Here is a 27,655-nt window from a genome sequence, read left to right as displayed (position 1 = left end):
CTCTCTCTTTGGCTTCCCAAAGTGCTGGGATTATAGGCAGGAGCCACTGGGCTCACAAACCTGAAGATTTAAAGGATTTGCATTCCTCAGATAAAAGTTCTTCTCTTTTCTCACTGGCTGGGGCTGAGAGTTCCAACCCCTAATCCTCTAATCACTAGATCTTTCTGATGCCCAGCCCCAGCCAGTGCTGCCTAAGGACCCCCTTCTCCTCTACCCCCACTTCCTGCATCAAGTCACTGCATTAGCATAAACTCAGGCGTTATGAAAGGGGCTCATTATGGCCGGGCGCGGTGGCTCACGCCTATAATCCCAGCACTTTGGGAGGCTGAGGTGGGTGGATCACGAGGTCAAGAGATCGAGCCCATCCTGGTCAACGTGGTGAAACCCCACCTCTACTAAAAATACAAAAATTAGCTGGGCATGGTGGTGCGCGTCTGTAGTCTCACCTACTCGGGAGGCTGAGGCAGGAGAATTGCTTGAACCCAGGGGGCAGAGGTTGTGGTGAGCCGAGATGGTGTCATTGCACTCCAGTCTGGGTAACAACAGCGAAACTCCATCTCAAAAAAAAAAAAAAAAAAAAGAAAGGGGCTCATTATTAATAACAAAAGACACTCCCATACCTCAGGAAGTCCCAAAGGTTCTAAAGGCTTTGTGAGGCCGGGGTACCTTGACCCAAGCCTTGTAATCCCAGCACTTGGTGAGGCTGATCTAGGACTCTGAGAGGAGCAGTTTGAGGCCACAGTGAACTATGATTGTGCCACTGCACTCCAGCCTAAGTCTCAAAATCAATAGAAATAAAATAAAAATAAAAGCTCCATGACAGGAAGTGGGGACGAAGCCCAAGTATATTTCATATTATACCAGGGTAGATTTCTCTTACTTTTTTGGGAATTTAATTTCTGCACATAAAAGATGTGTTTTTGTAGTTTATGCAGGATTTCTTGGTGGTTTTAGCAGGCAAGTTTTTCAGTATGTCTTGTCAAGATCTTCCTGAAAGCAAAAGTGTGACTTAAATTTAAAATACATCTCTGAGCCGGGTGCAGTAGATCACGCCTGCAATTCCAGCATTTCGGGTGGCTGAGGTGGGAGGATTGCTTGAGCCCAGGAGTTTGAGAACAGCCTGGGCAACATGTAAAGACCACATCACAAGGTCAGGCATGATGGCTCAAGCCTGTAATCCCAGCACTTTGAGAGGCCGAGGTGGGCAGATCATGAGGTCAGGAGTTTGAGACCAGCCTGGCCAGTTTGGTGAAACCCCATCTCTACTGAAAATACAAAAAAATTAGCCGGACATGTTGGTGCATGCCTATAATCCCAGCTACTTAGGAGGCAGAGGCAGGAGAATCACTTGAACCTGGGAGGCAGAGGTTACAGTGAGCCAAAATTGTGCCACTGCACTCTAGCCTGGGTGACAGAGTGAGACTCTGTCTCAAAATAAAACAAAACAAAAAACAAATCACTACAAAAAATTAAAAATAAGCCAGATGTGGTGGCACCTGCTTGTAGTCCCAGCAATTTGGGAGGCTGAGGCAGGAGGAGTATTTGAGCCTGGGGGAGTTGAGGCACAGTGAGTTGTGATGGTACCACTACACTCCAGCCTGGAGTGACACAGGAAGATCCTGTCTAAAAAAATAATTATTGGCCGGGAGTGGTGGCTCACACCTGTAATCCAAGCACTTTGGAGGCCAAGGCGGGTGGATCACCTGAGGTCAGGAGTTCAAGACCAGCCTGATCAACACAGTGAAACCTGGTCTTTATAAAAAATAAAATAAATTTAAAAAATAATTATTATGTGATAAAATAAAATACATCTCTGCTCTCTAGGGAATAGATGTTAGTACTTCTCTGGGAAAAATTTATAAAAATAATCAAGACAAACAAAAAGAAAAAGAATGGACGTTAGCAGGGCGAGAGGGGAAGCAAGAAGGTAATTAGGAGACTACTCCAGTAGTTACTAGTTAATGATTAGTAGTTCTCAGATGATGAATTGATTTAAAATGTTTGTGTAAAGGATATATTTTGAAAGCAGAGCCAACAGGATTTGCTGACTGGATATTGCTGTAACAAGAAAAGGAGAACAGTAAGACCTCTAGTTTGATGGCTGTGGATGTGGATGAATGGCAGTGTCATTCATGAAACAGTAAGGACTGGACATGCAAGGTCTGTGAGGAGATCACCGACAGTCTTGGTCTGGACACCTTATATTTGAGATGCTCGGCACCTGGTTTGGATGTAAAGTAGGTAGGGCGCAACTCTGACTAGTGATTTTATTTTATTTTATTTTGAGACGGTGTTTTGCTCTTGTTACCCAGGCTGTAGTGCAATGGCGCGATCTCAGCTCACTGCAACCTCCACCTCCTGGGTTCAGGCAATTCTCCTGCTTCAGCCTCTTGAGTAGCTGGGATTACAGGTGTGAGCCACCGTGCCCGGCTTTATTTTATTTTTTATTGATTTTTTTTTTTTTTTTTTTGAGATGAATTCTCACTTTGTTGCCCAGGCTGAAGTGCAGTGGTGTGATCTTGGCTCACTGCAGCCTCCGCCTCCTGGTTTCAAGTGACTCTCCTGGCTCAGCCTCCCCAGTAGCTGGGATTACAGGTGTCTGCCACCACAGCTGGCTAATTTTGTATTTTAGTAGAGACAGTGTTTCACCATGCTGGCCAGGCTGGTCTCGAACTCCTGACTTCAAGTGATCCACCTGTCTTGGCCTCCCAAAGTGCTGGGATTACAGGCATGAGCTGCAATGCCAGGTTGCTTCCCATACATTTTATTTAACAATTCACATTGTAGCTCAACTTCTTCTTCTTCTTTTTTTTTTTTTAATTTGAGACGGGGTCTCACTGGAGTGCAGTGGCACAATCTCAGCTCACTGCAACCTTGGCCTCCCAGACTCACACGATTCAGCCTCCCGAGTAGCTGGGATTACAGGTGCACACCATTACTGCCTGGCTAACTTTTTGTTTATTTAGTAGAGATGGGGTTTCATCATGTTGGCCATACTGGTCTTAAACTCCTGACTTCAAATAACCCACCTGTCTCAGCCTCCGAAAGTGCAGGGATTACAGACATGAGCCAAGGTGCCCAGCCTTAAGCCACCTCACCTAGGCTTCTGCTTCTTTTTTTTCTTTTGAGACAGAGTCTTGCTCTTGTCACCCAGGGTGGAGTGCAATGGCATGATCTCGGCACTGCAACCTCTACCTCCTGGGTTCAAGCAATTCCCTTGCCTCAGCCTCCTGAGTAGCTGGGATTACAGATGCACGCCACCATGCCAGGCTAATTTTTATTTTTAGTAGAGACGGGGTTTCACCATGTTGACCAGGCTGGTCTCAAACTCCTGACCTCGTTCCATCCACCTTGGCCTCTCAAAGTGCTGGGATTACAGGCGTGAGCCATTACAGGTACCTGCCACCACTCCTGGCTGATTTTTTTTTATTTATTTATTTATTTAGTCTTGCTTTGTCGCCCAGGCTGGAATGCAGTGGCGTGATCTCAGCTCAATGCAACCTCTGACCCCTGGGCTCAAGTGAGTCTCCTGCCTCAGCCTCCCAAGTAACTGGGATTACAGATGCCCATGATCACACCTGGCTAATTTTTGTACTTTTAGTAGAGATGGGGTTTCACCATGTTGCTCAGGCTGGTCTCGAACTCCTAACCTCAGGTGATCTGTTGGCCTTGGCCTCGGCCTCCCAAAGTGCTGGGATTACTGGCATGAGTCACTGTGTTCAGCCTGCAGGGGTTTATTTGTCTAGCTGGTGGGTGGGTAGGGAAGGTCCCAGTCCCAACAGCCTGGGCCTTGGAACAGGGAGGGGACAGTGATGCCCCCTGGAGTCGTACTCAGGGTGGTAGAGGATTGGTTCTCCTCTGGTCCCTGGAGCATCTGGTGATTTGGCATCACCCACAACCAGGGCCCCTCCTCGCCCTGGTCCTCCTTAGGTGAGGCTGGGCTCAGGACCCTGCTGGGGGCTCAGGACATGGCCCAGGATGTCCTTGGTCTCCACCCAGGCCTTGGTGCCTGGTGGCTTCTCCTCAGCAGTCAAGAGCTTCGGCTTCTGGATGGGGAGCACCCCCACCAGCTGGCTGTCCTTCTCTGTTGGCTCCATCAGACGGGCACCCTAGGCCTTTGCTGCATCCTGCTCCGAGGGCTGGTGTTTGACTTGGACCTTGACAGGGACCTTGGGTGCTGGGGTCACACCGGCCCCCGACAACAGCACAGCCAAAAGGCTGGTGACCACGAGAAGCCTCCTCATGTCTGGGATCCCCATCTCTGCATAGAGAGTGCTCAGGGAGCTGCAGGTGCTATTCCCAGTATCTGGCATCTGGCCCAGACCCTCCTTAATTTTTGTATTTTTAGTAGAGACAGGGTTTGACCATGTTGGCCAGGCTGGTCCTGAACTCCTGACCTCAACTGATCTACCCACCTCTGCCTTCCAAAGTGCTGAGATTACAGGTGTGAACCACTGTGCCTGGCTACACTGACTAATATTTATGATGGCAGAACATTTTCTAAGTATTTTAATTAAGCATTTATTTATTTATTTGAGACAGAGTCTCACTGCGAAGCCCAGGCTGGAGTGCAGTGGTGTGATTCTCCTACCTCAGCCTCCTGAGCAGCTGGGATTACAGGTGCCTGCCACCAAACCCAGCTAATTTTTGTATTTTTAGTAGAGATGGGGTTTCACTATATTGGCCAAGCTGGTCTTGAACTCCTGATCTCAAGTGATCCACCCACCTCTGCTTCCCAAATTGCTGAGATTACAGGTATGATCCACTGAGGCCAGCCTTAATTAAGCATTTAATATGCACAATAACTCTGTGAAGTAGGCATTATGCCCATTTTATAGTTGAATAAATGAAGGCACAGATCTACAAATGTCAAATGCTGCTAAAAGGTTGACTGGAGGAAGATCTGAGATTTGACTATGGGGTCTGGCAAAGTGAAGGATGTTGCTGCTGACTATGACAAGGAAGGGTTCAGAGAATGAAATGGTGAGGGATGGAAGACGCATTACTGTGGCTCAGGAATTCAAGGAGAAGATAAATGATGAACAATTGGAAACATACAATGTAGAAACTCTCTCTCTCTTTTTTTTTTTCCTGAAACAGAGTCTGGCTCTGTTGTCCAGGCTGGAGCACAGTGGCACAATCTTGGCTCACACAACTTCCGCCTCCCAGGTTCAAGAGATTCTCATGCCTCAGCCTCCTGAGTAGCTGAGATTACAGGCACCCAACACCACGCCAAGCTAATTGTCTGTATTTTTAGTAGAGATGGGGGCTTCACCATGTTGCGCAGGCTGGTCTCGAACTTCTGATGTCAGGTGATCCACCTGCCTTGGCCTCCCAAACTGCTGAGATTACAGGTGTGAGCCCCTGCACCCAGCCAACATTCATCCTTTTAGAGCACAGTTCGACTGAGTTTTGACAAAAGCATACAATTGTGTAGTCACCACAATCAAGATTTCTATCATTCTAAAAGCTTCTGAGTGTCCCCATGAGGTTAACTCCCCTCCACCTCCAGTCCCCAGCAACCACCAATCTGTGTTCTTCAGCAACAGTTTTGCCTTTTCCAGAATGTTACATACACAGTATGTAACCTTTTCAGTCACAGCATTGCTTATATCAGTAGTTTATTCCTTTTTATTGCTGAGTAGTGCTCTGTTACATGAATGTACTACTATTTATACATCCACTGGTAGAAGGACATTTTAATTGTTTGTTCTTGTTTTGAGGACAAATAAAGCCCCTATAAACATTTGCATACAGCTTTCTGTGGTAATACAAGTTTTCATTTCACTTGGATAAATACTTAGCAATGGGATTGCCAAATACTAGCAAATGTTGATCTTCATGAGATACTGCTGAACTGTTTTGCATAGTGACTGAGTTCATTTCTTTTCAACATTCATTGAGGAGTCATGCTGTGCCAGGAGCATAGAGTTGAGTAGTTGTGACACAATGTGGCCTGCAAATCTGAAATACTTGCTATCTGGGCCTTTACAGAATAAGTTTGTTGACCCTTGTCATAAGACTATGGCCAGTAAGAGCTCATGGTCTGATTATACTGAATTTTTTTTTTTGATTTTTTTTTTAAATTTAAATTTTGCATTTTTTTTTTTTTTTTTTTTTTTTTTTAAGATGGGAGTTTTGCTCTTGTTGCCCAGGCTGGAGTGCAATGGCTCAATCTCAGCTCACCAAAAACTCTGCCTCCTAGGTTCAAGTGATTCTCTTGCCTCAGTCTCCCAAGTAGTTGGGACTACAGGCACCCGCCACCACATTCAGGTAATTTTTGTATTTTTAGTAGAGATGGGGATTCTCCATGTTGGTCAGGCTGGTCTTGAACTCCCAATCTCAGGTGATCCTCCCACCTCGGCCTCCCCAAGTGCTGGGATTACAGGCATGAGCCACCATGCCTGGCCTGATTATATTGATTTTATAAGCAATTTCATGGAGTCCTCTGAGGCTAATAATCAACAGCACAATTATTTTATAGAATTGTAATGTTTATTTAAGAAATATAAAAACCTTGGTCTTGAAACAGAAATAAAGGTTTTACAAAGTTACTGGGAGATGATATCTTGTTATTGAATGCTACGTTTAATTTATGCAAGTTTTTACTCTTCTGCAATCATTGAAAGTTGAGCTTAATGTCTAAAAGGGTAAGGATGTTGGTACGCAAGTCACTGTATCTTCACACACTGCTGCACACATCACATAATTTGTCCTAAGACTACAGCCAACAGCACTGTGATACTCTAGCAGGACGGGAAGAGGAATCACCCCTCCCAGGTCTGGCGATTGCACGCGCAACGTTGTGCGCATACGCCGCCCGAGTCAACGGTCCGTTGGTGCCTGGAATGCGCAGGCGCGTTGCTCCGGCGCCGGCTTTGGCGAAGGGGCGGGACTTGCACCGGCGTCTCTTCTTCCAACTGCAGCTTGGGGCAGCGCCATTTTGAATGTGCAGCGAGCGGCTGCGGGCGTGAATTCGGGCAGGACGAGTTGCCGGCTCGCCTACCAAGCGGTCTCTTAACTGTCAATATTTTGTTGCTAGAGGCTTATGTAGAGACGTATACATATATATATATATAGACATACGCACTATATATAGATCTAGGCCTGTATCTGGTGTCCGAGGCGAACTCACTAAGATGATGTTAAGGGGAAACCTGAAGCAAGTGCGCATTGAGAAAAACCCGGCCCGCCTTCGCGCCCTGGAGTCCGCGGCGGGCGAGAGCGAGCCGGCGGCCGCCATGGCGCTCGCGCTGGCCGGGGAGCAGGCACCACCCGCACCCGCACCCTCGGAGGACCACCCGGACGAGGAGATGGGGTTCACCATCGACATCAAGAGTTTCCTCAAGCCGGGAGAGAAGACGTACACGCAGCGCTGCCGCCTCTTCGTGGGAAACCTGCCCACAGACATCACGGAGGAAGACTTCAAGAGGCTCTTCGAGCGCTACGGCGAGCCCAGCGAAGTCTTCATCAACCGGGACCGTGGCTTCGGCTTCATCCGCCTGGTGAGTGTCGGGCCGCCCGTGCGAGGGAACAAAAGGACTGTCGGGGTGGCCGTGAGGTCGCGGGGCCGTGGCAGCCGTGGCGCTGCTCGGCCTCGTCGATCCCCCTGTGCAGGGTTGGCCGCTTCCCCAGCTCGGCGCCTTCGCCTTTGGTTTCGAGTTCGCGGTCCCGGGATTTCCTGCGCTCTCGGTGGCCGCCGTTTTCTGCCGTGCAAGCGCTCCCGGATTCCCTGTTGCCCGGGATACCGACAGGGCCCGGGGGCAGGGGCGGGTAGCGTTTTGGGGTGAGAATTCTTGAAGGCAAAAATCGTGCCGTAATAATAGAAACGAATTAGTTATGAATTTGGAACGGAAGCTGGAGTCAGACCAGACATATCACTAGGTGTGAGGTTCTAGCCAGGAGACTTGCTTCTTAAAGAATTATTCACATCCCCTCCATGCCGTCCTTAGCTTTAACCAGACCTTTATGCGTTTCAGGGTAGGCCACTTTATTTTTATTTTTTTTTAATTAAATTAATTTTACTAGAGATGGGGTCTCGCTATGTTGCGCAGGCTGGTCCCGAACTCCTGGGCACGTGGGATCTTCCTGGTTTGGCCTCCCACTTTATTTCTCACCTCAGTACATCCTGCTATTTACCTCAAACTGCCTACGTGCCCAAACTCGATACTCAAGTAACACTGTTTAATCTGCAGTAATGGGACGGTGTTATATTGAATGTATCTAAGATAGTGCTTTTCTACCTAATATCCTGAACACTTCCACATTTTTTGTAGGGGAGAGGATAGATGATACACAGTACTACTTTGTAAATTATTGATACATATCCTAGTATAATAGTAATATACCTTACCCTCTTTTAATCCAAACTTTGAAAAGTTTTCCAATGATTTATGCAAAAATTGTCCTTCCTTCCTTCCTTCCTTCCTTCCTTCCTTCCTTCCTTCCTTCCTTCCTTCCTTCCGTCCTTCCTTCCTTCCTTCCTTCCTTGATGGAGCTTTCTTTGTTCTTGTTGCCCAGCCTGGAGTACAGTGGCGTGATCTTGTCTCACTGCAACCTCTGCCTCCCCGGTTCAAGCGATTCTCCTGCCTCAGCCTCCTAAGTAACTGGGATTACAGGCGCATGCCACCATGCCTGGTTAATTTTTGTGTTTTTAGTAGAGACGGGGTGTCACTGTGTTGGTCAGGTGGGTCTCGAACTCCTGACCTCGTGATCCACCCGCCTCAGCCTCCCAAAGTGCTGCGATTACAGGTGTGAGCCACTACACCCAGCGCTTCCTTTATATTTTTAAGAAATTTGGCTGGGTGAGGTGGGGGCTTATGACTGTAATCCCAGGCACTTTGGGAGGCCAATGCGGACTGATCATGAGGTCAGGAGTTTAAGGCCAGCCTGGCCAAGATGGTGAAACCCCATTTCTACTAAAAATACAAAAATTAGCCCGGTGGTGGGTGCCTGTAATCCCAGCTACTCAGGAGGCGGAGAATTGTTTGAGCCTGGGTGACAGACTCTGTCTCAAAAAAAAAAAAAAAAAAATTGAACAAGACAGGCCAACATGGCAAAACTCCGTCTCTACCAAAATTAGAAAAATTAGCTGGGCATGGTGGTACAAGCCTATAGTCCCAGTTACTTGGGAGACTGAGGCAGGAGAACTGCTTGAACCCAGGAGGCAGAGGCTACAGTGAACCGAGATCGTGTCACTGTACTGCAGCCTGGGCGACAGAGTGAGGTCCTGTCTCGAAACAAAACAGTGAAGGCTTACGCCTTTTTTTTTTTTTTTTTTTTTTTTTTTGAGACAGGGTCTTGCTCTGCTATCCAGGCAGGAGTGCAGTGGCTTGATCTTGGCTCACTGCAATCTCCACCTCCTAGGTTCAAGCAATTCAACTGCCTCAGCCTCCTGAGCAGCTGCTACTACAGGTACATGCCACCACGTTCAGCTAATTTTTTTTATTTTTATTTTTTGAGACAGAGTCTGTCTCTGTCTCATACAACCTCTGCCTTCTGGGTTCAAGCGATTCCCCTGTCTCAGCTTCCCGAATAGCTGGGATTACGTACATGCTGCCATGCCTGGCTAGTTTTTTTGGGTTTTTAGTAGAGACAGGGTTTCATCGTGTTCCCCAGACTGATCTCGAACTCCTGAGCTCAGGTAATCCATCTGCCTTGGCCTCCCAAAGTGCTAGGATGACAAGTGTGAGCCACTGTGTCTGGCCAATTTTTGTATTTTTAGTAGAGATGGGGTTTCACCATGTTGGCCAGGATGGTCTCAATCTCTTGACCTCGTGATCTCCCCGCCTTGGCCTCCCAAAGTGCTGGGATTACAGACATTAGTTACTGCGCCCTGCCAAGATACTAGTATTTTTTAGAGCAAACACTTAAACGTGTAAGTGGCTTCAAGAGAAGGGTAAATATTCACAAGGTATTAATAATAATGAAATATGGAAATTTTCTTCAAATTCAAGTTAAATCATTGCGTTTTGAACATTAAAATATATTTATTTTTTGGACGTTAGAGAAACAGCTTGCCACTTGGTGAAAATTTTTATATAAAAGTTATCTTTTTTTTAAAAGACAGGGTTTCACCATGTTGGTCAGGCTGGTCTTGAACTCCCGACCTCAGGTGATCCGCCTGCCTTGGCCTCCAAAGTGCTTGGCCTGGCCTTTTTTTTTTTTTTGAGCCAGAGTCTTGCTCTATTGCCCAGGCTGGAGTGCGGTGACATGATCTCGGCTCACTGCAACCTCCACCTCCCGAGTTCAAGCCATTCTTGTGCCCCAGCCTCTGGAGTAGCTGGAATTACAGGCATCTGCCTTCATGCCCAGCTAATTTTTATATTTTTAGTAGAGATGGGGTTTCACCGTGTTGGCCAGGCTGGTCTCGAAATCCTGACCTCAGGTGATCTGCCCGCCGTGGGCTTGCAAAGTGCTGGGATCACAGCTGTGAGCTACGGTGCCTGGCCTCATTCCTCCCCACTCCTCCCAGACTTGCTGTTACCCAGGCTGGAGTGCAGTGGCATGCTCTGCTCACTGCAGCTCTGCCTCCCAGGTGCAAGCAATTCTTGTCTCAGGCTCCTGAGTAGCTAGTATTACAGGCATGCCACCACCCTGGGATGATTTTTGTATTTTTAGTAGAGATGGGGTTTCACCATGTTGGCCAGGTTAGTCTTGAACTCCTGACCTCAAGTGATCCACCCACCTCATCCTCTCAAAGTGCTGGGATTATAAGTCTGAGCCACTGCACCTGACTTTAATAAGCATTTTGTATTTTACAGTATGAATGTACTGTAAGTTTTTTAATTCATTTTATCTTTTTTCTTTATATTATCGAATCTGCCTTGATCTTGGATCAACTTTGTGTTGATTGACTTGAAGCTTATTTCTCTTTTTTTTTTTTTTTCTGTTTCAAATTATTTTTCCAGGAGCCCCATCAGGTTCTCACCCTCTGTATTGGGATTTCCTTGTACTTATTAACTTAGTGCCTTTGGAATGGGGAGTTTTTGTATTTTTATTTTTTCTTTTCTTGTATATTCTTCCAGTGAATAAGTGGGGATTTTTAAGCAGCTAGTAAACGAAACAGTGAGAGAAAAAAAGGTCTCGTGATTTGGAAAATACCCTGAAATAGAAATCATTGGACCTTAGTTTGAGCAGGCACTGTATTGGTGTAGTCATTTAGTTTCTTGTGAATTCATGTATTACTTCTATTAAAGATCCTATAGTTTTAAGTATTTGTGCAGGGTGATAGTAGGAAAATCAATTGGAGGGTGGGATAATCGTGTATTGATGGAGATTGTGAATTCCTTATAGGTTCAAATTAGTACTTGAAGTGTGTTCTTGGGCAGGTTACTTAACCTCTTATAGGCCTGTCTCCCCATATGTAAAATGGATATAGTAAAACAAAACCTAACTTGTAAGATTCTTGGTGAGGATACTGAAAGATAATGTGTGTATCTATATATTATAATGGATAAGGGCTGATCTGTAGTAACTACTTGATAATATATCTTGTAGTTATTCTGAGGCATGAGGTACAGATCTTTGTCATGATGATTACATAGTTTTATTATTTATTTTTTTGAGATGGAGTTTTGCTCTTGTTGTTCAGGCTGGAGTGCAATGGTGTGATCTCTGCTCACTGCAATCTCTGCCTCCCAAGTTCAAGAGATTCTCCTGCTTCGGCCTGCTAAAGTGCTGGGATTACAGGCATGAACCACTGCCCAGGCAAAAGCATTATATTTTTTTTTTTTGTAGAGATGGGGGTCTCACTGTGTAACCCAGGCTGGTCTTGAACACCTGGTTTTAAGCAATCCTCCTGCCTTGGCCCCCCAGAGTGCTGGGATTACAGGTGTGAGCCACCATGCTCAGCCCCCAATTATGTAATTTTGATTGATTTTACTTTTAATTGCTTTTACAGATACTTCAGTATACATTTAGAGCAGTGGGTCTCTAACAGGGTGCTCTTGCTCTCCAGAGGATATTTATTTGGCTATCTCTGAAGACATTTTTGGTTGCCAAAACTGGGGAGTGATTCTATTGGCATTGGGATGAGTGGAGACCAGAGATGCTGCTAAATAGCCTACAGTGCCTGGGACAGCCCCTCAGGGTTTCACCATGTTGGCCAGGATGGTCTCAATCTCTTGACCTCGTGATCTCCCCACCTTGGCCTCCCAAAGTGCTGGGATTACAGACATTAGTTACTGCGCCCTGCCAAGATACTAGTATTTTTTAGAGCAAACACTTAAACGTGTAAGTGGCTTCAAGAGAAGGGTAAATAATCTGGCCCATAATAACAATAGTGTTAAGGTTGAGAAACCCTGATTTAGCACCATTTAAAACTAGAGAAAGTGGCCGGGCGCGATGGCTCATGTCTGTAATCCCAGCACTTTGAGAGGCCTAAGTTGGTGGATCACCTGAGGTTGGGAGATCAAGACCAGCCTGGCCAACATGGTGAAACCCTGTCTCTACTAAAAATATAAAATTAGTAATCCCAGCTACTGGGGAGACTGAGGCATGAGACTCTTGAACTCAGGAGGCAGAGGTTGCAGTGAGCCAAGGTCGCATCACTGCATTCCAGCCTGGGCGATAGAGGAAGACTGTCTCAAAAAGAAAAAAAAATCCATAAACTTTGAAAAAGGATTTTTTTATAGCATTGAAAATTCCTGAAAGCATGAACATTTTATTTGCCCCAGACAGCATTAAGAATGGAATTGGTTGCCAGTAGTTAAAAATTACTTGATGAAAAATTTGAGATTTCTTGTTTTTCCTGAAAAAAACAAAATATGTGACATCTTGGATATACCTAATGGAATCGGAACAAGAGTTGCCCTCTGAAAACACTCTTCAGTTCTGCAGCCCTTACCAGATTCCCTTTATCTACCTCCCTCCAACATTCAATTATGAAACATTTTAGACATACAGAAATGAACATATGTCTGGCCAGGTGTGGTGGCTCATGCCTGTAATCCCAGCACTTTGGGAGGCTGAGGCGGGTGGATCATGAGGTCAGGAATTGGAGACTAGCCTGGCCAATATGGTGAAACCCTGTCTCTACTAAAAATACAAAAATTAGCCAGGCGTGGTGATGCATGCCTGTAGTCCCAGCTACTTGGGAGGCTGAGGCAGGAGAATCGCTTGAACCTGGGAGGTGGAGGTTGCAATGAGCCAAGATCGTGCCACTGCACTCCATCCTGAGTGAGAAAAAAAAAAAAAAAAAAAAAAAAAGAAAAGACGAATGTATTTCCATATGCCTACCACTTAGATTCTTAAAATTAAATTTTGCTGTATTTGTGTTATTAGGTACGTGTTCATCTTTTTCTACCCATTGGTTTTTGATTCTTGATTTTTAATTTATTTTATTTATTTTTTGAGATGGAGTCTTGTTCTGTAGCCCAGGCTAGAATGCAGTGGCACAATCTCGGCTCACTGCAACCTCTGCTTTCTCGGTCCTGGTTCAAGCAGTTCTCCTGCTTCAGCCTCCCATGCACCTCCATGCCCAGCTAATTTTTTTATTTTTATTTTTAGTAGAGACAGGGTTTCACCAAGTTGGCCAGGCTGGTCTTGAACTCCTGACCTTGTGATCCTCCCACCTTGGCCTCCCAAAGTGTTGGGATTACAGGCATGAGCCACCATGCCAGGCTGTTTTTTTCTTCTTTTTTTGTTTTTTAAGACAAGTTTCACTCCTCTTGCCCAGGCTAGAATACAAGAACTATCTGGCTCATAATAACAACATGGGGTTTCTCCATGTTTGTCAGGCTGGTCTCATACTTGTGACCTCAAGTGATCCACCCGCCTTGGCCTCCCAAAGTGCTGGGATTACAGGCATGATGAGCCACTGCAACTGGCCTATTGTTTCTTCTTAAAACAATTTTTTTTTTTTGAGACAGAGTTTCGCTCTTGTTACCTAGGCTGGAGTGCAATGGCGCAATCTCGGCTCACTGCAGCGTCCGCTTCCTGGGTTCAGGCAATTCTCCTGCCTCAGCCTCCTGGGTAGCTGGGATTACAGGCACATACCACCATGCCCAGCTAATTTTTTGTATTTTTAGTAGAGGCGGGGTTTCACCATGTTGACCAGGATAGCCTCGATCTCTTGACCTTGTGTCTGCCCACCTCAGCCTCCCAAAGTGCTGGGATTACAGGCTTGAGCCACCGCGCCCGGCAAAACAATTTTTTTAGGCTGGACGTGGTGGTTCATGTCTGTAATCCCAGCACTTTGGGAGGCTGATGCGGAGAGATCACGAGGTTGGGAGTTTGAGACCAGCCTGGGGCAAGCATGGTGAAACCTTGTCTGTACTAAAACAGGCCTCAAACTCCTGGGCTTAAGTGATCCTTCTGCCTCGGCTTCCCAAAGTGCTAGGAAGACAAGCATGAGTTATCACGCCCAGCCACTGGTTTGTGAGTTTGGACAAATGTACATGTCTGTTTAACTCAAACCTCTGTCAAAATATACATATTATTATCCCATCAAATGTCTTTGTATTTCTTCCTATTCTCTTTCAAGACTGTTTCTAAAGTCTACCTCTCAAGAGCTGTTGAATTACATAATGTGTTAGGTAAGAAAGTACCCCTCTCTCTCGCTCTCTTTTTTTTTGAGACGAAGTTTCACTATTGTTCTGGCTGGAGTGCAATAGCATGATCTCAGCTCACTGCAACCTCTGCCTCCCGGGTTCAAGCGATTCTTCTGCCTCAGCCTCCCAAGCAGCTGGGATTATAGGCATGTACCACCATGACTGGCTAATTTTGTATTTTTAGTAGAGATGGGGTTTCTCTATGTTGGTTAGACTGGTCTCAGTGATCCTGACCTCAGGTGATCTGCCCACCTCGGCCTCCCAAAGTGCTGGGATTACATTTGTCATTCACTGTGCTGGGCTGTATTATTTTAAATTGTTTCTTTTTTTTTTCTTTTTTGACATAGTGTCTCTCTCTGTAACCCAGGCTGGAGTGCAGTGGTGTTATCTCAGCGCCCTGCAACCTCTGCCTTCTGGGTTTAAGAGATTCTCCCACCTCAGCCTCCCTAGTAGCTGGGACTACAGGTTCTCATCACCATGCCTAGTTAATTTTTGTATTTTTTGATAGAGACTGGGTTTGCAATGTTGGCCTGGAGGCTGGTCTTGAACTCCTGTCCTTAAGTGATCCACCTGCCTCAGCTTCCCAGTCCTCAAGTGATCCACCTGGCTCAGCTTCCCAAAGTGCTGGGATTACAGGGATGAGCCATTGGGTCTGGTCCTGAATATTTTCAAGCCACTTTCGGAGAATCCATGGAAACAGAGGAATGAATGTATCTCTAAAAAGGGTAACTTTGTTTTTGTAAAAATAATTCCACAGGTAGATTTTTGCAATAAAGGGCAGTAATTTCAAGCTGTCATGGACATTTTAGGGATTGCATAAAGATCTCTTGTGACCTTAAGACATTTTTCATAAGGTAGTATATTTGTATTCTTCTTACATATACGTATAAAGCCTCTTCAGTTGTCCCTGGAGAGTTCCCGTAACACGATGAAAAAGACATACATCTATTAAATTTACCAGTTTGTTATTTATTGTTTTATGTGCTGTTCATATTCTACACCAACTTTGAATTCTCCAAGTAGAAGGAAGTTCTCTTACCTTGTAGTTTCAGCAATGAGCATATTTTTCAGTGCATATGTACACTTGCTTCTCTATATAATGGTGAGAACTGTTATAGCTCATGAGTGTTGCCTATGTTTCTTTTTATGTGATAGTGAGAAATCTGTAGCCCATGACAGTATTTCAGGAGAAGTAATTAAGGCATTGGCTAGGGCAAGGTGGCTCACACCTGTAATCTCACACTTTGGGATGCTAAGGCGAGATGATTGCTTGAGGCCAGGAGTTCAGGAGACCAGCATGGGCAATATGGTGAGATCCCATCTCTACAAAAAAAAATTAAAAAATTAGCCAGGCTTGGTTGCATGTGCCCGTAGTCCCAGCTGCGGGTGAGGTGGGAGGATCACTTGAGCCCAAGAGTTTGAGGCTGCAGTAAGCTATGATTGTGCCACTGTACTCCATCCTGGGCAACAGAGTAAGACCCTGTCACAGACACTCCCCTCCCCTGTAAAAAAAAAAAAACCCAAGAAATAATAGTAGTTTTTACATAAAATATTGAAGAGAAATGCAAATAAAAAGGAAAGGCGATTTTTCTGGCCATAGAGAGGTGGGATGTTTTGTTAAGATATAAAAAACATAAAGGGTATGGAGAATTATTCCTTTGATGATAGTTTCTAGTCAAGTTGTTATCATTTTTTGTTGTTATTTTTCTGAGACAGAGTCTTGCTCTGTTGACCAGGCTGGAGTGCAGTGGCGCCATCTTGGCTCACTGCAACCTCTACCTCCCAGGTTCAAGAGATTCTCTTACCTCAGCCTCCCAAGTAGCTGGTATTATAGGCGCTGCCACCACGTCCAGCTAAGTTTTGTATTTTTAGTAGAGATGAGGTTTCACCATGTTGGCTAGGCTGGTCTCGAACTCCTGACCTCAGGTTATCCGCCCGCCTCGGCCCCTGAAAGTGATGGGATTACAGGTGTGAACCACTGTGCCCAGCCTCTAGTCAAGTTATTAATATGTGTTTCTTTTAATATCTGTGGGAGATTTTAAAACTATATTGTTTTGAATATTTAATCGTTGGTAATTGGGCTTATGAGGAGCTAATCTTTAAATAATGACTTTTAACAAAACAATGGAGTTGGGACCTTTTACTTAAAATGGTCATTGAATAGTTAAAACCATGTGATACCAATGTTAAAAGAATCAAAAACAAATTGATCCTATCAGCCATTTGCTAAAGCTACCTTGTTCTCCCTAGAAGCCAACCCCTGTTTTAAAGTTTTTCTGTTACTGTCATCTTTTAAAAATGTTTTCTCTTCCTAAAAAGGAATCCAGAACACTGGCTGAGATTGCAAAAGCAGAGTTGGATGGCACCATTTTGAAGAGCAGACCTCTACGAATTCGCTTTGCCACACATGGAGCAGCCCTAACTGTCAAGAACCTTTCTCCAGTTGTTTCCAATGAGCTGCTAGAGCAAGCTTTTTCTCAGTTTGGTCCAGTAGAGAAAGCTGTTGTGGTTGTGGATGATCGCGGTAGAGCTACAGGAAAAGGTTTTGTAGAATTTGCAGCAAAACCTCCTGCACGAAAGGCTCTGGAAAGATGTGGTGATGGGGCATTCTTGCTAACAACGTAAGTTTTAAATATCTTGTCCTTCTATCCAGTTACATATGGGCTTCTCTCTATTCTGGAATTCTGTCTTTCCTTGCAGTTCATACTAGCATATGGTAAGTAGGTGTTAAGTAAATATTCAGTGAATATAAATAAGAAATTTCTGTGTACTGGTAGGAGTCAAGAGTCATACATTTTCTTCAAACTTCAGAGTTTAGTTAAATCTCAGGAATGTTTTGTATTTTGATTTTGTCTAATGTACTAAACATCTATATACAAAGTAAAATCTATAAACTTAAAGTAATCCTTTTAGAAATTGTAATCAGCTTTATTTGTACCTAATTGACATACATTAAAAAGCACCATAGGGCGCGGTGGCTTACACCCACTGGGCCAATCACCTGAGTCAGGAGTTTCTGACCAGCCTGCCAGCATGACAAAAGCCCATCTCTACTGAAAATACAAAAATTAGCTGGGTGTGGTGGTATGTGCCTGCAGTCCCAGCTCCTTGGAAGGCTGAGCCTTGAGAATCACTTGAACCCAGGAGTTGGAGGTTGCAGTAAGCTGAGATCATGCCCCTGCACTCCAGTCTGTGCGACAGAGTGAGACGACTCCTTCTCAAAAACAAAGAAAACCTCGTCTCTACTAAAAATACAAAAATTAGTTGAGCATGGTGACACATCCCTATAATCCCAGCTCAGGAGGCTGAGGCAGGAGAATTTCTTGAACCCTGGAGGCATAGTTTGCAGTGAGCCCAGATCATGCCACTGCACTTCAGCCTAGGTAGCAGAGTGAGACCCTGTCTAAAAAAAAAATAGCACCTTGGGCTGGGCACGGTAGCTCATGTCTGTAATCCTAGCATTCTGGGAGGCCAAGGCGGGTGGATTGCCTGAGCTCAGGAGTTCAAGACAAACCTGGGCAACATGGTGAAACCCTGTCTGTACTAAAAATACAAAGAATTAGCTGGGCGTGATGGCGTGTGCCTGTAATCCCAGCTACTTGGGAGGCTGAGGCACCAGAATCAGTTGAACCCTGGAGGCAGAGGTTGGCGTGAGCCCAGATTGTACTACCGCACTCCAGACTGGGCGACAGAGTGAGACTATGTCTTAAAAAAAAAAGGCTGGGCTCAGTGGCTCATGCCTGTAATTTCAGCACTTTGGGAGGCTGAGACAGGAGGATCACCTGAGGTCAGGAGTTGGAGACCAGCCTGGCCAATATGGTGAAACCCCATCTCTACCAAAAATATGAAAATTAGCTGGGCTTGATAGTGGGTGCTTGTAATCCCAGCTACTTGGGAGGCTGAGGCATGAGAATTGCTTGAACCCAGGAGGCAGAGGTTGCAGTTAGCTGAGATCGTGCCACTGTACTCCAGCCTGGGTGACAAGAGTGAAACTGCATCTCAAAAAAAAGAAAACACAACACCTTGGGGAGCCCAGCATGGCGGAATGCACAGTAGTCTCAGCGATTTGCCCTGTAGTCAGTCCCAGCTACTCGGGAGGCTGAGGTGGAAGGATCACTTGTGCCTAGGAGGTCAAGGTTGCAATAATCCCAGCACTTTGGGAGGCCGAGGTGGGTGGATCACGAGGTCAAGAGATGGAGACCATCCTGGTCAACATGGTGAAACCCCGTCTCTACTAAAAATACAAAAATTAGCTGGGCATGGTGGTGCGTGCCTGTAACCCCAGCTACTCAGGAGGCTAAGGCAGGAGAATTGCCTAAACCCAGGAGACGGAGGTTGCGGTGAGCCGAGATGGCGCCATTGCACTCCAGCCTGGGTAACAAGAGCGAAACTCCATCTCAAAAAAAAAAAAAAAGAAGCAGTCTCTAGGCCGGGCGCGCGGTGGCTCACGCTTATAATCCCAGCACTTTGGGAGGCCGAGGTGGGTGGATCACAAGGTCAAGAGATCGAGACCATCCTGGTCAAAAAGGTGAAACCCCGTCTCTACTAAAAAATACAGAAACTAGCTGGGCATGGTGGTGCACGCCTGTAGTCCCAGCTACTCTGGAGGCTGAGGCAGGAGAATTGCTTGAACCCAGAAGGCGGAGGTTACGGTGAGCCAAGATCGTGCCATTGCACTCCAGTTTGGGTAATAACAGCGAAACTCTGTCTCAAAAAAAAAAAAAAACAAAGAAGTAGTCTCTACTTAGAAAGAAAATTTAAAAAAACAATAAAAAAGACATTCTGTTTTAGAGCTCAATGAGGTGTTGTTTTTTTTTTTTTTTTTTTTTTGAGACGGAGTCTCGCTCTGTCACCCAGACTGAAGTGCAGTGGCGGTCTCGACTCATTGCAGGCTCCACCTCCCAGGTTCAAGCAATTCTCCTGCTTCAGCCTCCCAGACAGCTAGGATTACAGGTGTGCCCCACCGTGCCCAGGTAATCTTTGGTATTTTTTTTTTAGAGGGAGTCTTGCTCTGTCGCCCAGGCTAGAGTGCAGTGGCATAGTGTCAGCTCACTCAGCCTCCGGGGTTCAAGTGATTCTCCTGCCTCAGTTTCCTGATTAGCTGTGATTAGAGGTGTGAGCCACCACGTCTGGCTAACTCTTGGATTTTTTTAGTAGAGATGGGGTTTCACCATGTTGGCCAAGCTGATCTTGTACTACTACCTCATGTAATCCCCTCGCCTCAGCCTCCCAAAGTGCTGGGATTACAGGTATGAGCCATTGCTCCTGACCTGTGTTTTTGTAGAGATGGGGTTTCATCATGTTGGCCAGGCTGGTGTCAAACTCCTGACCTCAAGTAATCTACCTGCCTGGGCCTCCTAAAGTGCTGGGATTATAGATGTGAGCCACTTTGCCTGGCTGAGCTCGCTGAGCTCGATGAGCTCGATGAGTTTTAACAAACATATGTATGCATGTAATGCACTGCCATGGTAAAAATAGAGAACATTTTCATTACCCCACACAAGTTCTGTTGTTCCCTTTTACAGTTATTCTGCACTCTATCTACCTGCCTTAGATACCTATTTCTGTTACTAAAAATGAGTTTTTTTTTGGGACAGAGTCTCATTCAGCTGCCTGGGCTGCAGTGCAGTGGTGCATTCTAGGCTGCCTCAGGTTCAAGAGATTCTCCAGCCTCAGTCTCCTGAGTAGCTGGCATTACAGGTGTGCAGCACCATGTCTGGCTAATTTTTTTTTCACCATGTTGGCTGGGCTGGTCTCAAACTCCTGACCTCAGGTGATCTGCCCACCTTAGCCTCCCAAAGTGCTGGGTTTATAGGTGTGAGCCACCTTGCCCGGCCTAAGCCACTGTGCCTGGCTGTGTTTTCTAATATTAAGTGAAATCATGTAGTATGTACTCTTTTGTGTCTGGCTTCTCTTGCTTAGCATAATGTTTATGAGATTTCCTACATATCTTTGTGTGTATAGTATTTTGTTTCTTTTATGGTGGAGTCATATTCCATGGTATAGACATAATTATATTGTTTGTGACGTATGGATGGATATTTGGGTTGCTTACAACTACTGGCTATTGTGAATATAGATACTATGAATGTTTGTTTTCAAGGTTTCTTGTGAGTATTATGCTTTCACATGGCTCACATAAATATTTAGGGGTAAATTGCTGTATGTTTAACTTTAAAAGAAACTGCCAAACTGTTTTTTGTAGTGGTTGTACCATTTTTTACATTCCTGTTGGCAATGAGTGAGTGACTTCTAGTTACTCCACATTTTACCCACACTTGGTGTTTTTATTTTTTATTTTAAAATTTTATTTTTATTTAAAAATTTTTTTATTTATTTAATGTTTTGAGACAGAGTCTCACTCTGTCACCCAGGCTGGAGTGCAGTGGCACAAACCACCTCTCGAGTTCAAGCAGTTCTCCAACCTCAGCCTCCAAGTAGCTGGGATTACAGGCACCTGCCACCACACCTGGCTAGTTTTTGTATTTTTTAGTAGAGTTGGGGTTTCACCATCTTGGCCAGGCTGGTCTTGAACTCCTGGCCTTAGGTGATGCACCTGCCTCAGCCTCGCAAAGTGCTGGGATTACAAGTGTGAGCGACTTGTTTCTGGCCTTTTTTTCCCCTTGAGGCAGGGTCTCGGTGTATCTCCCAGGCTGGAGTGCAGCAGCATGATCACAGCTCATTGCAGCCTCGACTTGCTAGGTTCAAGTGATCCTCCCACCTCAGCCTCCCAAGTTGCTAGGACTATGGGGATGTACCACCACTCCCAGTTAACTAAGAACTTTTTATTGATAGCTTTTTTTTGGAGACAGGGTCTCACTGTCACCCAGGCTGAGTATGATCACAGCTCACTATACCCTCAAACTCCTCAGGCTCACGTGATCCTCCCACCTCAGCCTTCCTAGTAGCTGGGACCACAGGCATGTGCCACCATGCCTGGCTAATTTTTGTACTTTCTGTATTTTTGTCATGTGGCCCGGGCAGATCTTAAACTCTTGAACTCAAGCAGTCTTCCTGCTTTGGCCTCCCAAAGTGCTAGGATTGTAGACACGAGCCACTGCTCCTGGCTGGTAAGTAGGTAGGTAGGGTAGGTAATTTACTTATTTAAGACAGGGTCTTGCTCTGTCACCCAGGCTTGAGACAGGGTATTGCTCTGTTACCCAGGCTGGAGTGCAGTGGCATGATCTCGGCTCACTGCAACTGCTGCCTCCCGGGTACAACCGATTCTTGTGCTTCAGCCTCCTGAGTAGCTAGGATTACAGGCATTCATCACCACACCTGGCTAATTTTTTTTTTTTTTTGAGACAGTCTCATGCTGTTGTCAGGCTGGAGTTCAGTGTCGCGATCTGGCCCACTGTAACCTCTGCCTCCTACGTTCAAGTTATTCTCCTCCCTCAGTCTCCGGAGTAGCTGGTGCTACAGGTGTGTGCCCCCACGCCCAGCTAATTTTTTGTATTTTTAGGAGAGACAGGGTTTCAGCATGTTGGCCAAGATGGTCTTCATTTCTTTTTAAATTTTTTTTGTTTTTATTTGTTTGTTTATTTTTTTGTATCTTGGTCTTGGTCTCTTTACCTCATGATCCACACCTCAGCCTCCCAAAGTGCTGGGATTATAGGTGTGAGCCACCACGCCCAGCCTAATTTTTGTATTTTTAGTAGAGACAGGGTGTCGCCATGTTGGCCAGGCTGGTCTTGAACTCCTCACCTCAAGTGATCTGCCTGCCTTGACCTCTCAAAGTGCTGAGATTATAGGTGTGAGCCACCACGCCTGGCCTGGATGATAGCTTTTAAATAAAAAGAATTTTGAGGGAATGGGCAAGGTGTTGAACATTTTGTCTGTCAGATACTTCATAATCATGTTCTTGGATTTTTGTGGCAACACTGGTTATTATTTGTTCCATTTTTCAGATGAGAAAATTGGCCCAGATAAGTAATTTGCTTAAGTTGTACAGCTAGTAAGTTGTAGTCAGTTGTATGAGGTGTGATGTTTTGTCTGATGCCAAATCTCAGGGGAGTAGTTTATTCTGCCAGCAGACTTTCCTTGCTTAGGAACTTTATTACTTGTTAATTAAACCTTCTCATGGAACTCAAGATGTTCTTGTTCGCGTAGTAGTCCCAGCTGAAATGTCACCTACTAGAATATTTCTCTAACTGCCTTATTTAAACTGGGCTCCCTTTGTTATTCTCAATGACTGCATTGTTTCTTTCCTCCCTAGCTCTTAGACTGAATGTTTTTTGTTTACTCACATATACTTTTGCCTCTCTTAAGACATTAGGAACGGTTTTGTTTACCTTTGTATCCCTTGCCCCAAGTACAGTCTTTTTGCTTTTTTGAGACCAAGTCTAGTTCTGTCACCCAGGCTGGAGTGCAATGACACCATCTCGGCTCACTGCAACCTCTGCCTCCTGGGTTCAAGCAATTCTCCTGCCTCCTGGGTTCAAGTAATTCTCCTGCCTCAGCCTCCTGAGTAGCTGGGATTGCAGGCGTGTGCCACCATACCTGGCTAATTTTTGTATTTTTAATAGAGACAGGGTTTCTCCTGTTGGCCAGGCTGGTCTCGAACTCCCAGCCTCAAGTATCCACTCACCTAAGCCTCCCAAAGTGCTGGGATTTTACAGCCTTGAGCCACCATGCCTGGCCTGAAATTTTTCTGTTTCTTATCATGAATTTTTCCTTATGTCATTGAAGATTCTGTATAGTATGTCATAATCGTGTCAGATTTAACTGTTCCTACCATGATAAACATTATGGTACATAGTGTTTAGTCACCCTTTGTTTTCTTACAGATTTTAAACAATGCTTAATTCACTTTTTTTGGTGTGTTCAAAAACATGATGTAGTAGCTGCAGCTGGAGGCTCGGACTTTGCACTGAGACTTGTGTTTGTCTCTTTGAGATGGTCATTTAATTCCTGATAGGGAGACTTGGTGAACACAACCTTTCCTGAGATTGGGGGTGAGGTAGCTGTAGGTTATGGAGATAGCATCAAAGGTAGCCTTTGCAAAGTTGCCTAGAGTGGCACTGTAGCCCCCGGCCAAGGTATAGCAGTTGGTACTGGCCATCATCAGCAGTTTTTTAGGCACGGGCTGAGATGATATTAGTGCGCCTGGGAGTGCGGAAGAGTCACACCAGCACAGAGCCACAGTAGCAAGGAATGGTAAGGGGTTTGCTGATCTTACTCTCCCAGTAGTCTTGCCGCATAGCAGCAGTGGAAAGCTTGCCCAGGATGATGACCGCCCCCCCACATGGTGGTAGTTACAACCCAGGAGCGCATAACATTGAGACTAACGTGGCTATTCTAGTCACCGATAGCAACAAATGCCGTGGACCTGATCTGTTGGCTATCAAGGGTTTGCTTTTGCATGAGCATAATCTTTGAAATCTTCGAAAAAGTCAAAGATTTTAAGACTCCTTGAGAGACAGGGAGAGAGAGCTCTCCAGGGACTTGATCTTCATGTCTTTGACTAGGAGGCCCAATTTGATGTTGGGGGGCCATTCCTTGGCCTCAACCTGGCCTCTCTGAACTCGGCACCTTCTGCCCACCAGGAATAGATTTTTTTTTTTTTGAGACGGAGTTTCACTCTGTTGCCCAGGCTGGAATGCAGTGGCATGATCTCAGCTCACTGCAACCTCCGCCTCCTGGGTTCAAGTGATTCTCCTGCCTCAGTCTCCTGAGTAGCTGGGATTACAGGCACACACTACCACACCTGGTTGATTTTTGTGCCATTTGGGTTGTTACAACCAAGTGTCATAGACTGGCAGGTTTATAAACAACAGAAATTTATTTTTCGCAGTTCTAGAGGCTGAGAAGTTGACTATCAAGGTGCTAGCAGACTCAGTGGGTGGTGAGGTCCTGCTTCTTGATTCATGGACAGCCATCTTCTCACTCTGTATGCCTCTTCTCATCTAGGAAGGGATGAGGGAGGAGCCTTTGGGATCTCTTTTATAAGAATGCTGCTTCTGTTCATGAGGATGCTACCTTCTTGACCTGTGCACCTCCCAGAACCCCAGATCCTTTAACACTAAGGATTAGGTTTCAGTACATGAATTCTGAGGGGACACAGACATTCAGTTTATAGCAAGGAGTAACCTCTTTTCTGTTACAACTACTAATGTGGCTCATGTTCTTGGTATATATAGCATTACTCTATTTGCTAATTTTTGTCCCTTTTCATTTTATTGTTTTTGGGAGAAAAATAACTTACTGGTTTCTATATCAGTTCTCTTCCAACACTATGTTGTATTTCTGTGCCTTTTAGAGACCTTTGTGGCTTTGATAATTTTTGAGATTGACAGATATTAAATGTTTAAATTAATAATTAAAGTAAAATTTAAAAACTGTTGTATTGGCAAAGATTTAAAAAATACCTAGTGAATAACAGTGAAGCCACATGAGTATTTTTGTTTTATTTATTTATTAAAAATATTTTCTAGGATCAAGGTCTCACTCTTACCCAGGCTGGGGTACAGTGTTGTGATCATAGCTTACTGTAACAAACTTTCTGCCTTAGTCTCTGGAGTATTAACAGCTGGGACTATAGGCACACTCCACCAGAAACCACTGATTATTATTTTTATTTTTGGAGACAGAGTCTTGCTTTGTCACCCAGGCTGGAGTGCAGTGGTGTGAACCCGGATCACTGGAACCTCCTCCTTCTGGGTTCAAGCGATTCTTGTTCCCTAGCCTCCCGAGTGGCTGGGACTACAGCCAGCTAATTTTTTGTATTTTAGTAGAGATGGGTTTTGCCATGTTACCCAGGGTTGTCTTGAAATCCTGAGCTCAGGCAATTTGCTCGCCTCAGCCACCCAGCCTGGGTAACAGACCAAAGTGCTGGGATTACAGGCATGAGCCACCGTGCCCAGCCTTATTTTTTTAGAGACACAGTCTCAGTATGTTCCACAGACTGATCTTGAACTCCTGGCCTCAAGGAATCCTTCTGTCTTGGCTGCCCAAAGTGCTGGTGTGCCTGGCTTCAGGCTTGCTTTTTAAAACTCCTTTCTGTACACTTTCTTGTGCAGAAAAGTACAAGATTTTGTACTTTTCCTATTTTATATTCATATTTGAAAGGGATTACTTTTCCAAACATTTTATTTGCTTTTTCACATCTTTCCATTAAATAAGGTTACTTTTAGACAGAAAAAAAAAATCCTTTAAGAAAAACATAATAATATTTCCTTTCCCTGTTGGAAATATGAGTTATTTAGGTATACATTGTTACTTTTTAGGAAAGCAATGTTAACCCTTGATATAGTATTGCTGCTAATTGGATCCAATTTTAGTTTTTTGCTTTCTTTTTTTGTAAAGATTGATATTTCCTTATTTGTTATTTGTAGTTATTTGTAAAGATTGATACTTCCTTATTTCTTAGAGGTCTTCAAAAGAAGAAAAAGAAAAATCTAAAAAATTAAAACAAGCTGGGTACAGTAGTAGGTACCTGTAGTCCAAGTACTCTGAAGGCTGAGAATTGCCTGAGCCCAGGAGTTTGAGAGTAGCCTGAGCAACATAGTGATACCCTTGTCTCTCCAAAAAAAAAAAAAATTAGATCCCTTTACTTAAAATTACCACATGGATCTATTGTGTCATTTTGTAAAGCTAAGATAACATTATGAGATCCTACTGATTTTATTTTTCCTCCATCATAAAATTTTATTGATATTGTCATCCTGGTAATTATTACTATTTGAGACCGGTGTTGCTCTGCCACCCACGGTGAAGTGCAGTGGCATGATCTCGGCTCACTACAAGCTGTGCCTCCTGGGAAGTCATTCCTGTGCCTCAGCCTTCTGAGTAACTAGGACTACAAGCGCACACCACCACACTCAGCTAACCTTTAAATTTTTTCTAGAGATGGGATTTTATCATACTGGCCATGGCTGCATCCTGGTAATTATTTTATCATTGCTCTTGACTGTTCTCAACCATGCTTATAAATAAAATGAAAAACCATCACAAAATGGTATGTCTATAAGGATAATTCAGTGCAAAACAAATTGTCATCATTGCACATTCCTCATTTTAACAATTACATGTAGCTTGGGCAACATGGCAAAACCCTGTCTCTACAAAAATATACAAAAATTAGCCAAGCATGGTGGTGCACACTTGTAGTCCCAGCTACTTTGGAGGCTGAGGTGGGAGGATCACTTGAGCCTGGGAGGTCAAGGCTGCAATGAGCAGTCATCATGCCATTGCACTGCAGCATGGGCAACAGAGCAAGACCCTGTCTCAAAAAAGAAAATTACATGTGCGAAATATTGCATTATCTTTGTCATTTTTTTTTTTAAGGCAAATTCTGCTCTCACCCAGATTGCAGTGCAGTGGCATGATCATAGCTCATTGTAACCTAGAATTCCTGGCCTCAAACGATCCTCCCATCTCGTTCTGCCAGTGTTGGGATTACAGGCACAGGCCACCTTACCCAGCCCTTAAGTCACTGTGTTTTTAGTACTGTATATTCTACTTTTTTCCCACAGTTCTAAGGAAAGATCAGTCACAAATATGTATTTCATATTATATATCATTACAGAAAACATGAAAACCACAGATGTATACCAGTTGGTATGGCTAAAAATATTACTGTGTTGGGAGGTTGAGGCGGGTAGATCATGAGGTTAGGAGTTCAAGATCAGCCTGGCCAAGATGGTGAAACCCTGTCTCTACTAAAAATAGAAAAATTAGCCGGGCATGGTGGTGGGCGCCTGTAATCCCAGCTACTCAGGAGGCTGAGGCAGAGAATTGTTTGAACCCGGGAGGCGGAGGTTATAGTGAGCCGATATCATGCCACTGCACTCCAGCCTGGGCGACAAAACGAGACTCCATCTCAAAAAAAAAAAAATTTGTGCATGCATACAATGCATAAAATGGTGCCAGCCATTTTACATTAAGTACATTGGATATCTGAAAAAAAGCATGTATAGGTTTTCACAAAAATGTGATCAGAGCTCCTCTCCAAATATTAGGATTTCAGGGGACTTGTTTCTTCTATAGAACTTACTCTCTAAGTTTTTTCACATTGAAACATTTTTCAAGTTTTTTATTTTTGTAAATAAATTAACACTAAACTTTAGTATTTTGAGGCCTGAAAGAACACTGAAATACTTTTT

General features: G+C 44.7%; 1 protein-coding gene and 1 pseudogene across 3 annotated transcripts in view; one reads left to right on the top strand and one right to left on the bottom strand.

Moving 5' to 3' along the window:
• Window positions 1-3,734: 3,734 nt before the first annotated feature.
• On the bottom strand, window positions 3,735-4,352 carry LOC100387120 (proline-rich acidic protein 1 pseudogene; annotated as a pseudogene).
• A 2,585-nt stretch (window positions 4,353-6,937) lies between these two features.
• PSPC1 (paraspeckle component 1) overlaps window positions 6,938-27,655 on the top strand; it is a 108,850-nt gene continuing 88,132 nt past the window's right edge. For all 3 annotated transcript variants that reach the window (XR_001911883.4, XR_008481761.2, XM_008997988.5), the window contains exons 1-2: window positions 6,938-7,505; window positions 16,872-17,173. Coding sequence is in view for 1 of the 3 variants with exons in the window: in XM_008997988.5 (XP_008996236.1) it covers window positions 7,140-7,505; window positions 16,872-17,173 (668 nt within the window). In the remaining 2 variants the exon portion in view is untranslated. The remainder of the gene's footprint in view (window positions 7,506-16,871; window positions 17,174-27,655) is intronic.

This window comes from Callithrix jacchus, chromosome 5 (genome assembly GCF_049354715.1).
Source record: "Callithrix jacchus isolate 240 chromosome 5, calJac240_pri, whole genome shotgun sequence".
NCBI classification, from domain to species: domain Eukaryota; kingdom Metazoa; phylum Chordata; class Mammalia; order Primates; family Cebidae; genus Callithrix; species Callithrix jacchus.
Note: the sequence above shows the minus strand (reverse complement) of the source record. Positions and strands in the feature narration are given on the sequence as shown.